Below are 13,342 nucleotides of genomic sequence, written 5' to 3' on the forward strand. Positions count from 1 at the left end.
TTAATTGATTTCATGTAATATTCAAATTTTCTGAGATTTTGAATTTGGGGTTTTCATAAACTGTAAGCCATAATCATCAAAATGATAACTTTTGCACGATATTCAGATTTTTTCGAGTTTCACCTGTATTCATCAAGAATGTGTTGAATGAATCAATAAACCGAAGTCCTACCATGGGGAGATCTTGCAGTCTGCGAAACTGTGGGCCGTTATTTGTGTTTCTGAACTTCAGGAATACGAGGACCGACACAATGGCAGCAACAACGACAAACGCAGAAACCAGTCCAGCCAGGAGCGGGTCAGTGGACACTTTGTTATTGTCTAGAAATCCCAGGAAGAAGGAAAACAAGAGAAAGAGAGAGAATTATACTACAACACTTTCTGGAAAAGAACATGTAAATATTGTGTGTTCTTGTGCTTGATGGTTTCTCCAGTGACGCACAGGCCTGGCGTATCCACAAAGATCTGTGTGTTCTTCAGTTGTGTCAGCGTGAAGACGTCCCGGCCCTCAGAGCTCGATGTTTCTCTACAGATATAATGATGCTCTTGTTTCCCAAACCTACCATTATCAGGCTATCTGCTGTTAGACCTCTATTCATATCCAGTTTTATGGGGATTTGTTTTGCTCACCATTGTGGTAAACAAAAACGCAGATGTGCGCTGTAAATATTTGTGTGTGCAGCTGCATTCGGTCACAAAGGCATCAACAAAATGAATGACCATGTGATGTTTCATATCAGCAATAAATCATGTCCGCTTTCAAACAGCAGGATTTCTGCTGGCACCCTAACCAGGCACGAGAAGTTTCCAGCAGAAAGTCACGTTTTTGTCCTCACTAACTGCCTCCGAATCACAAGCAAGCAGGACAGTCACACGACCGTTCAAACGTTTGGGGTCAGAAAGATAACACCAAAACTGCATTTACTTGATCAAAAGTACAGTAAAAACAGTGAAATATTATTACAATTTAAAATAATTGTATTCTATGTGAATATATTTTAAATGTAATTTATTCCTGTGATCAAAGCTGAATTTTCTGCATCATTACTCCAGTCTTCAGTGTAGTGTTGCACGATGTATCGATACTTCAAAAGTATCGCGATACTCGGAAATTAAAAACGTCACGATACCTAAATTTATCAGTATCGATACTTAAAAAAAAAAAAAAGCCTCCCTATGGACGTCTGTGTTTTTTTCCTGACGCACGCAGCAAAGAACCTGCTGCTGTCAGTGTCATGTGACAAAACACTACAGAGATGGCTGCATGTGCGAGCATAATCGTTTATATACTGTCTATGAGCACAAGTGGTCCACGACTCGTAGAAAAAGATGACGCGAGGAGGAGTGACATATGGAAGTAAGTTGCCTACCTTGCTCTGTTGCACGGTGCACCGATACTTCAAAAGAAAGCCGGAAATGAAATACGTCACGATTCCGGTGCGGTAAAGTAGGTTTTATGTTGGACATTCGTTAGACATTCGCCAAGCAAATTAAGGGACTGTCTCAAAACTGCACACACACACACACACACACAAATAAGCATTCCAAGGTGCGAAACCACGCAAAGCATACTAATAAAATGTAAAGATGTGAATTAAGTGGACAACCTATTTTTTTGTCAAATAGGCTTAGATAGTTTTAAGCTGTGCATGGGATATTCACTATGAATGGGTACATGGTTATTACATTGTACTCCCAAAATTTCATTTTATCTTATAGAAACAGGTGATGTCACACCACCTGGAATTTGTTCACCAACCGTTGGAGCACACCATACACAACTTGAATTTGGAAAATGTCATTTAGTCTATTTTTAATGAATTTTTGAAATACGCAAATCTATATAACTTCCTGGTCATGTGACCTGATGATGTCACACCACTTGTAATGTATTCACCAACCCTTGGAGCACACCATACACGACTTGGATTTCGAAAATGTCATTTAGTGTATTTTTAATGAATTTTTGAAATACGCAAATCTATATAACTTCCTGGTCATGTGACCTGATGATGTCACACCACATGTAATGTATTCACCAACCCTTGTTGCACATCATACACGACTTGGATTTAGAAAATTTAAATTTGTCTATTTTTAATGAATTTTTGAAATACGCAAATCTATATAACTTCCTGGTCATGTGACCTGATGATGTCACACCACTTGTAATGTATTCACCAACCCTTGGAGCACACCATACACGACTTGGATTTCGAAAATGTCATTTAGTGTATTTTTAATGAATTTTTAAAATACGCAAATCTATATAACTTCCTGGTCATGTGACCTGATGATGTCACACCACATGTAATGTATTCACCAACCCTTGTTGCACACCATACACGACTTGGATTTAGAAAATTTCAATTTGTCTATTTTTAATGAATTTTTGAAATACCCAAATCTATATAACTTCCTGGTCATGTGACCTGATGATGTCACACCACTTGTAATGTATTCACCAACCCTTGTTGCACACCATACATGACTTGGATTTAGAAAATTTCAATTTGTCTATTTTTAATGAATTTTTGAAATACGCAAATCTATATAACTTCCTGGTCATGTGACCTGATGATGTCACACCACATGTAATGTATTCACCAACCCTTGTTGCACACCATACACGACTTGGATTTAGAAAATTTAAATTTGTCTATTTTTAATGAATTTTTGAAATACCCAAATCTATATAACTTCCTGGTCATGTGACCTGATGATGTCACACCACTTGTAATGTATTCACCAACCCTTGTTGCACACCATACACGACTTGGATTTAGAAAATTTCAATTTGTCTATTTTTAATGAATTTTTGAAATACGCAAATCTATATAACTTCCTGGTCATGTGACCTGATGATGTCACACCACATGTAATGTATTCACCAACCCTTGTTGCACACCATACACGACTTGGATTTAGAAAATTTAAATTTGTCTATTTTTAATGAATTTTTGAAATACCCAAATCTATATAACGTCCTGGTCATGTGACCTGATGATGTCACACCACTTGTAATGTATTCACCAACCGTTGGAGCACACCATACACGACTTGGATTTGGAAAATGTCATTTAGTGTATTTTTAATGAATTTTTAAAATACACAAATCTATATAACTTCCTGGTCATGTGACCTGATGATGTCACACCACCTGGGATTTATTCACCAACCCTTGGAACATTTTTACAGGTTTTCTAAAGTTTTCTATTTTTTTATTTTTCTAATTGATATTAAAAGAGGAATTTGACAAAGCTGTGAAATTAGATTGATTTCACAAGTAATGACCATTCACATTAAGAAATACATGTTTTGTCATATTTTCATAGAAGAAAAAGAAATTAAGTGCATACAGTTAGCTCATGACATCCCTTTATTGAAGAAAACATACAGAAGTTAAACAATCAAGAGTTTTATTTAATTTTCGTCTGTTTCTTTAAATATTAACAAATGTGAACTTATGGTATTGGGATTTTGTAATATCACCATTATGTAGGCTAGTATAACAGTGAAAAAAGTAGTTGCATGTCTTATAACTGTAAAACCAAATGCTATATTTCAAAAGGCACCAGAGTTTTTACTAAAATGCAATTTTGATGTTAATAACATACACTGTAAAAAATTTTACAGAAAATAACTGTGATTTTTTGACGATCATTTTCTTTCATTTTAAATTGTACTCAAAACACTGTAAAATTACAAATAATATCTGTAAAATAAAAATGCAGCTGTTATTTTAGGTATTATGACATTAATGACAAATTACAGTAATTCACATTTTTTATACAGAAAATTGATTGTATTTTTCATACAGTATTTTTTCTGTTTTCTTAAATTTAATCTGTAATTTAACAGTAACAAAACAGTTAAATGACAAAATGGTCAAATGACTGTCAGCTCCCCAAAAAACTGTAAAACATCCTAAATTAAATAAACTGAAAAACGCTGTTATTTCACAGGTATTTCCTGAATAATCACGATCATACACCTTCATTGTAAAAAAAAAATTGTAAAAAAAGGGTCAAATGACTGGCAGCTGCGGCTGCCAAACAAAAACCTTAAAATTAAAGTAAAATATTCTAATTTAAATAAACCGAAAAAACACTGTTATTTCACAGGTATTTCCTGCATTATTATGATCAAATACCTTCATTGTAAAAGAAAATCGTAAAAAAAGGGTCAAATGACTGCCAGCTGCGGCTGCCAAACAAAAAACATAAAATTAAAGTATAATTATGCTAATTTAAATAAAGTGTAAAAAACTTTAAAATAAATTTGATGTCACCATGATTGAGATCAGTGTCTGCTTTAGTTGGGCTCATGACCCTTGAGTTTTTAACTTTAGTTTTCTCTGGCTGCTTTAACTGTGTATTTAATACACATTTGTTATAGCAATAAATGCAGGAGAAAATATCAGATGATCTTAATCATTCATTCATTGATGATGTTGTAATCATCATATGATGATCTGATTCACTGATGTATCAGTCAAATCTCTGAATATATTAGCTTAGATTTCATAATATGTAGATTGAGTTTAGATTTACACAAAGTCTATAATTAATGTCATAATTTTTCACATAATCCTTAAAATATTGTGGCATCAGTATTATAACACTCTGAAAAAATATATATATATATATTATACAGAAAAAGTTTTGAGCTGGTTCATTTTTTTAGTAGTATAGAGACATCAAGAATCAACATATGAATTTCAACAATGGTGACAACCAACAAAGCCTTTTTGTGACTTTATAGTGGTTCAGAGTTGATCAGATTTTTTTTTTCATTGTCACCATTGTTGTGATTCATACGCTGATTCTTGATGTCTGAGTGAGTCTACATGATCCTGTCAAAACATTTTCTGTATAATGAAATCTGAGTATCACAGCACTGCAGGATCTGCTATAGCAGTTTTATCATGCAAAATGAACAACTAATATTTAACCATTTAATCAGATGTTTCATTCAGGTGTATTAACAAAGCAGGACACTACATGATGATTCACTAAAAAGTGACCAACATCATCTGATCTGAGTTTCTCTTGGATTGCTACTATAACTAATATGCATCAGAGACACACAGTTAAAGCAGCTAGAGAAACATTAAAGTTAAACACTAAAAGTTCAAGAGCCCAACTAAAGCAAACACTGATCTCCACCATGGTGACATCCAACTTTATTCTTTTCAATAAAGCTTCAACTTCTAAACCTCTGTTAATTCTCAATAAGAATGTTAGTATGAAAGAAATAAAGTCTGGATTGTAATAAGTGAAGATGCTGAGATCCTGAGAGATCTGTTAGTGTTTAATGTTCTGTTGGGGTTTAAAGTGTTTCTGTATGGTGTGTTTCGTGTGTCACCATTGTGTTGAAGAGTAGAGCCTGAGCTTCAGTTCAGGATGAGCAAATAAACATTGATGATATGCTGCATGTTGCTTTATTTAACAGACAGTAACTGTGTAGTTGCTGATGCAGTGACGTATAGTCACAACAAATCATGCATATAATTAACTGCATGTTTTTCAGTAAAAAAATCAGAAAATAAATGTGAATTAACTGTGTTTTAACTGTGTGTTTCTGTTAAAAAAGATTTATGAAGATTTCTGTAAAAGTATTTTGCACTTATTTAAATGAGGATATTTTACATTAATTTTACAGTTTTTGTATGTCAGCCGCAGCTGACAGTCATTTGTTATTTTATAGGATTTTTTTACAGGGAAGGTGTTTGACTGTAATAATTCAGGAAATAGCTGTAAAATAACAGTGTTTTTCTATAAAACATTTAAGGAAAATTTCTGTAAATTTTTTTTGCATTTCATTTAAATTAGGATATTTTACTTTATTTTTACGGTTTTTGTTTGGCAGCCGTAGCTGACAGTCAATGACTGTTTTTTTACGATTTTATTTTTTACAGTGTACCAATTACACTTATGCACTCATAAATAGGTTTTACTTTGTGCAATAATAATTTCTTCCTCCACAAAGGATTAATGCACAATTTGGAATAGTAAATAAATCAAAGTTAGAAACAAAAACTTTTTTTAATGACAATTGGTTTGGGAAAACAGTGAAGTTTTAGATCATGACTTTGCTCTCTTGCAGATTCAATGTGACAGGTGTTGTAGGTTGTTTCACATTTTATGTGTAGGCCTACAGCTACCGTGCAGTAGTTCTGAAACGGAATGGTTCTGTGTGTTGTGCAGGACGCAGTAAAAAGGGACAAACAACAGGTAAACAGTTAGCCTATATGGTAAATATGTGACATGGCCCATCATCATTTTGAGTTGCTCCTTTGACCAAGACAATTTTTCCATTAAATCTCTGTTTTTTTGTGAAATTTAATTTTAGGCTTTTTTTTTTTTTTTTTTTTTTCTGACACAATTTTTAAATTGCTTGCTGTCATTAACACTTTTTGTTCTTATATATACACTACTGGTCAAAAGTTTTAGATCGGTTAGAATTTTTATGTTTTTAAAAGAAGTCTCTTCTGCTCACCAAGGCTGCATTTATTTGATAAAAAACAAGAAAAGAAAAAAAACAGTATTATTGTGAAACATTATGACAATTTAAAATGACTGTTTTCTATTTTAATATATTTTAAAATGTAATTTATTCCTCAGATGAAAGCTGAATTTTCAGCATCATTACTCCAGTCTTCAGTCACATGATCCTTCAGAAATCATTCTAATATGCTGATTTTATGCTCAAAAAACATTCATTATTATTTTCAATGTTGAAAACAGTTGTGTACAATTTTTTTCAAAACTTCTTTGATGAATAGAAAGTTCAAAAGAACAGCATTTATTTAAAATAGAATATTTTCTAACATTATAAATGTCTTTACTGTAACTTTTGATCAGTTTAACTCATCCTTGATGAATAAAAGTATTGATTTATTTTATTTCTTTCCCCCAAAAATAAAATTAAAATTCTTACTGACCCCAAATTTTTGAAGGGTAGTGTTTAATGTGACAAAAGCTTTCCATTTCAGATAAATGCTGTTCTTTTGAACTTTCTATTCATCATAGCATCATGAAATAAAAATGTAAAAAACTGTTTTCAACATTGATAATAATCATAAATGTTTCTTGAGCATCAAATCATCAATGATTTCTGAATGATCATGTGACACTGAAGACTGGAGTAATGATGCTGAAAATTCAGCTTTGATCACAGGAATAAATTACACTTTACTGTATATTCACATAGAAAACGGCTGTCTTAAATTGTAATAATATTTCAATATTTCAATATATAGGGGAGAGCGGGGTAAGTTGTCACACGGGTAAGTTGTCACACTGTCCATAACTCCAACACTAGAGGCTCTATCTCAAAAATCGAATAGCCACTTTGTGACTTCTTCTTCTATAGTCAACTTCCTGTTCACATGTGGTCAAGATCACTGTAATCTGAGGTTAGCACAATTTTCTTGTTTTTCTGCTTAAAAAGTAAAAAAATCTCACTTTACATTTTATGCAATACAACTTTGTTAGGTATGAATGTTTAAAATTATTATTTTGCACAAAATAGAGGAGACAGTAACGTGTCTTTTGGTACTTTAGCTAAAGTGATATGTTGAGTTAAACTTGAGATTTAGCCAACATTAGCTCACATGTCAATATGGGGCAAGTTGTCTCAATGACTTTGGGGCAAGTCGTCACATGTGCCCCAGCACCAACCCTGTCCTGCCTAGCACGCCCAGTTATGCTTCTGCTATCACCAGCTCACCCTTACCCAGCAATACTATTGCTGGCAGTGGGCTACCAACTCCAGTGGACATCCGGCCATATCCAAAAAATGGCCCCCGAAAACCAGCCAGCAAAGGAAGAAAACGATGCAAATCAGCAATACTTACTGACACGCCAGTGAAGCAGCAACTAGAAATAGAAAATAATAAGTCTCAATCTAGCAAAAAGCGGTTTCAAAAGAAAAGGAAGCAGAAATCTGGACCTATGAAAAACAAGGCAGCTACATTTACATTTAGTCATTTAGCAGATGCTTTTGTCCAAAGCGACTTACAAATTAGGACTAATTTAAGCGAGTCATTGTGAAGAGGCAAAAAAAACACAACACAAAAAGTGCTCAAAATACGAAGTACAGGCATTGTTCAGAGTAGCATATGCGTAAAATGTGTAAAATGCAACAATTGGGCCCATGATGCTTGCACCTCAGGCCAGGCAATTTATGTGTGTCAGAATTGTGACTCTGGAGATGAGTCCGATTAGTCAGATACAGGGCATCTGTTTTGTTCAGAGGTTAAGTTAAGCAGGTTATCTGCAGCATTCCATTCAGTTATCAGGATCTATGTGCAAGCCATAGAACGTTTGAGTTTAAAGTTCAAAGTAAAGTGGTTTTGCCACTTAATTGAAATGTGCATTATTTGGATTGAAATAATTGTTTTTCCAGATTCTCCAGGCACGGATGTTTATATTTCCAGTTCTGTTTTGAGTTTAAAAAACAAAATCAATATTCACAATTAAGTAGTTGTGTTCTTATTTTTAGATAATCTAGTGTGACAACTTACCCGCCGATGGGGCAAATTGTCACAAGTGCACACTCGCTATTCAACAGTCTACAACTCCGTAATGAGATAAGATATGAAGATGTTATGAATACAACATATGTGCCCAAGACTTCCTTCTTTCATTTGGTATGAGATTTATACCATTTTGATGTATGGTGCTCAGTAAATGTTAGACAGTGTGAAAAGTGTGACAACATACCCCGCTCTCCCCTATATATATATATATATATATATATATATATATATATATATATATATATATATATATATATATATATATATATATATATATATATATATAATTTTTTTTTATCAAAACAAAAAATCAAACATTTTTAGTCATTACTTTAGAGAAAGAGAATGAAGCATTATAAATAAACATTGCGATATCAAAATGATAGATCACGTCACATCTTATATGAATAGAGATGTCCTTCTATTTATATATTAATTTATTTTATTTGTTTGTTTGATGTATCAAAGACATTTTTTTCTCTTTTTTAGAAAACATCAAAACAATGTATAGTGGCAATGGATTTTTTATTTTTTTTAAACATTAAATACATAATAATACTAAACAGTTGCATGGTTCGTATTGATTTTAAAGTTTTACTTTTATAAATAGTTTCCATATATGTAAATGTCAATTTTAAATTGTTTAAAAATATTTATTTTTCAATCCACTTTGGTTATAGGCCTAGTAATAAGCCATAATAGTTATGAAATCACATATAAATATTTATCTATATCAATTGTAAAACATTTAAATATCACTTTCTTCAAAACAATATCAGCTTCAATATGAGTGGCTCATGGGCATAAAATATACAATTGTCTTCCACATCAACTTTAAAGCACAAGTGTCGAATGAGTGTAGGCCTAGTACTCAGTGTTATGTATCTTATATGAAAACTCATTAACTTTGTTCGTTATAGAATATCTATGAGGTGTCATCTATAATTTACTCCAATCTAAAACATGTTTCTTGAACAGAGAGTTCAATGTATTTGTAACATCAAGAATATATTTTGTTTAGACAATGGAGCATAGGCAATTATTACATCCGTAACTTAAAAAATGTTTATTATTCAACCTAAATTGGGAAGTACTCCAAGTGTCTCTAATCCAATAAGCCTCAAAAGTTCTCTGGGAATTGCATACAATTAAATATTAGCTAAATATTTGTAAGTTCTATAAAACTAAAGATACCATCATCTTTAATCAATTTCCACAACCAAAATTCCCAAACCAATTGTCATTAAAAAAAAGTTTTTGTTTCTAACCTTGATTTATTTACTATTCCAAATTGTGCATTAATCCTTTGTGGAGGAAGAAATTATTATTGTACAAAGAAAAACCTATTTATGAGTGTATAAGTGTAATTTGTATGTTATTAACATCAAAATTGCATTTTAGTAAAAACTCTGGTGCTTTTTGAAATATAGCATTTGGTTTTACAGTTATAAGACATGCAACTACTTTTTTCACTGTTATACTAGCCTACATAATGGTGATATTACAAAATCCCAATACCATAAGTTCACATTTGTTAATATTTAAAGAAACAGATGAAAATTAAATAAAACTCTTGATTGTTTAACTTCTGTATGTTTTCTTCAATAAAGGGATGTCATGAGCTAACTGTATGCACTTAATTTCTTTTTTCTCTATGAAAATATGACAATGATTCAATGATATGATTCTTAATGTGAATGGTCATTACTTGTGAAATCAATCTAATTTCACAGCTTTGTCAAATTCCTCTTTTAATATCAATTAGGAAAAAAAAAAAATATTTGAAAACCTGTAAAAATGTTCCAAGGGTTGGTGAATAAATCCCAGGTGGTGTGACATCATCAGGTCACATGACCAGGAAGTTATATAGATCTGTGTATTTCAAAAATTCATTAAAAATAGACAAAATTATATTTTCCAAATCCAAGTCATGTATGGTGTGCTCCAAAGGTTGGTGAATAAATCCCAGGTGGTGTGACATCATCAGGTCACATGACCAGGAAGTTATATAGATTTGCGTATTTCAGAAATTCATTAAAAATAGACGAAATGACATTTTCCAAATCCAAGTCGTGTATGGTGTGCTCCAAAGGTTGGTGAATAAATCCCAGGTGGTGTGACATCATCAGGTCACATGACCAGGAAGTTATATAGATTTGCGTCTTTCAAAAATTCATAAAAAATTGAGGAATTGACATTTTCTAAATCCAAGTCGTGTATGGTGTGCTCCAAAGGTTGGTGAATAAATCCCAGGTGGTGTGACATCATCAGGTCACATGACCAGGAAGTTATATAGATTTGCGTCTTTCAAAAATTCATAAAAAATTGAGGAATTGACATTTTCTAAATCCAAGTCGTGTATGGTGTGCTCCAACGGTTGGTGAATACATTACATGTGGTGTGACATCATCAGGTCACATGACCAGGAAGTTATATAGATTTGCGTCTTTCAAAAATTCATAAAAAATAGACGAAATTACATTTTCTAAATCCAATTCGTGTATGGTGTGCTCCAAAGGTTGGTGAATAAATCCCAGGTGGTGTGACATCATCAGGTCACATGACTAGGAAGTTATATAGATTTGCGTCTTTCAAAAATTCATAAAAAATTGACAAATTGACATTTTTTTAAATCCAAGTCGTGTATGGTGTGCTCCAACAGTTGGTGAATACATTACAAGTGGTGTGACATCATCAGGTCACATGACCAGAAGTTATATAGATTTGCGTATTTCAAAAATTCATAAAAAATTGACAAATTGACATTTTTTTAAATCCAAGTCGTGTATGGTGTGCTCCAAGGGTTGGTGAATACATTACATGTGGTGTGACATCATCAGGTCACATGACCAGGAAGTTATATAGATTTGCGTATTTCAAAAATTCATTAAAAATAGACAAATTGACATTTTCTAAATCCAAGTCGTGTATGGTGTGCAACAAGGGTTGGTGAATACATTACATGTGGTGTGACATCATCAGGTCACATGACCAGGAAGTTATATAGATTTGCGCATTTCAAAAATTCATTAAAAATACACCAAATGACATTTTCCAAATCCAAGTCGTGTATGGTGTGCTCTAAGGGTTGGTGAATACATTACATGTGGTGTGACATCATCATTTTTCACCAATCTAAGTTGTGTATTATATGCTGCATGTGTGTATAAATACATTGTTGGTCATTTGAGGTATTTACATAAAACAACCACAAAGTTAAATAGCCTAGATGTATTTAATTTAAAATTGGCTTAATCTATTTTTAATCCATTTACTAACATCAACTACATACGTAAAAGGATCACGTTTTTAGTGTTTTTGTGGAATAATGCACATACTTTACCAACTTTGTTGCCGATTTGGCACTTTTGAGACACTCCCTATCTTGAAGTGCCCAAGTGGGGATAGTTGTGAGGACTTTTTCACTTCCAATTCTTAAAACAATTACATCGTCGAATAATATTAAAATTCACATTTGACATTATGCTTTACAATGTGACCTAGACGAGATACAGCATCATCCACGACTATTAAGCCATTACATATCAATTAATGCTGCAGAAAAGATCGAATGTCTAACGAATGTCCAACATAAAACCTACTTTACCGCACCCACGATTCCTTAATTTATTAGTAGGCTATCGCTTCTAAGAATGACCGCGTTCCAGATTTGTAAAGGCCTGACACACACTGGCTGCGTGTCGTGTCCGTTTTTATTTCGGCTCCCATGATGTTAACTGCCTGCGTGACACACGCGTCTGGGTGCAGCTCGAGACGCGCGGAAAACGCGTGCATTCTAGAAATCTATTTTTCACGCGACACGCACACGTGTTGGAAGCGTTTCCAGGCAAAATAGAATAGGAAAAGATGTTTCTATGTCATTTTGACACGAATACATATTAATCAATGACATTTTGATGTTTGAAAGATTTGACAAATACAATATAAAATGTAATTTAAAACATATGATCGATTTTCAAATATTGCACCTCTCAATACTGAACGAATTATTCTGTAGCCTATTTTGCAGTCAACACTGCCGACGTTGTCTTTGCTGCTATATATATTTATGTTTAACATGAAGTATAGGCCTTCCACAACTCTCTCCCCACGTCAAATATATCACCATTAAGGCTTATCATACCAATATTAAACATTGTTTAATATAATCGCTGTTCATATTTTTATTCAAAGTTCAGAATCAAGATAAAGCTCTTGTGTTTCTTATTATGATAAATGAGATAATGCTGCTAAATGTATATATTTTTTTACCTTGAATGTCATTGCTCTAATTTATTTTTTATATTTTGATATTTCATATTTTGTTCAAATGTTTAATATATCTGCTGTTCATATGTTCATTAATTAGTGTGTTATATGATTAAATGTTGTCCCGGTTTTAAAATAAAGCACAGCAATGATATTTGAGAGTGTTTCTCCCTTTTCAGGAAAAGTATCGAAAAAGTATCGAAATCGCAATACTTGACTTGGTATCGGTATCGAAACAATAATTTTGGTATCGTGACAACACTACTTCAGTGTCACATGATCCTTCAGAAATCACTCTAATATGATGATTTTCTGTTAAATAAAGCAACATTTCTCAGTTTTCTTTTTGTTGAAATATTTTTTTTTTAAGATTCTTTGATGAATAGCAAGTTCAAAATAACACCATGTCACTTTTGATCAATTTAATGCCTTCTTGCTGAAGAAAAGTACTAATTTCTTTAAAAAATGTAAACTCTTACTGACCTCAAACATTTAAGCGATTATATAACAGTTAGTTCCAGTTCTGGA

At 32.7% G+C, this 13,342-nt stretch overlaps 1 protein-coding gene across 1 annotated transcript in view; it reads right to left on the minus strand.

Moving 5' to 3' along the window:
- The window catches only part of LOC308699032 (uncharacterized protein), a 30,156-nt gene that overhangs the window by 3,459 nt on the left and 13,355 nt on the right, over positions 1 to 13,342 (minus strand). Inside the window, exon 4 of the mRNA XM_081379584.1 lies at positions 173 to 321. Coding sequence (XP_081235710.1) covers positions 173 to 321 — 149 coding nt within the window. The remainder of the gene's footprint in view (positions 1 to 172; positions 322 to 13,342) is intronic.

Source organism: Scardinius erythrophthalmus, assembly GCF_964197995.2.
Source record: "Scardinius erythrophthalmus genome assembly, chromosome: 11".
NCBI lineage: Eukaryota > Metazoa > Chordata > Actinopteri > Cypriniformes > Leuciscidae > Scardinius > Scardinius erythrophthalmus.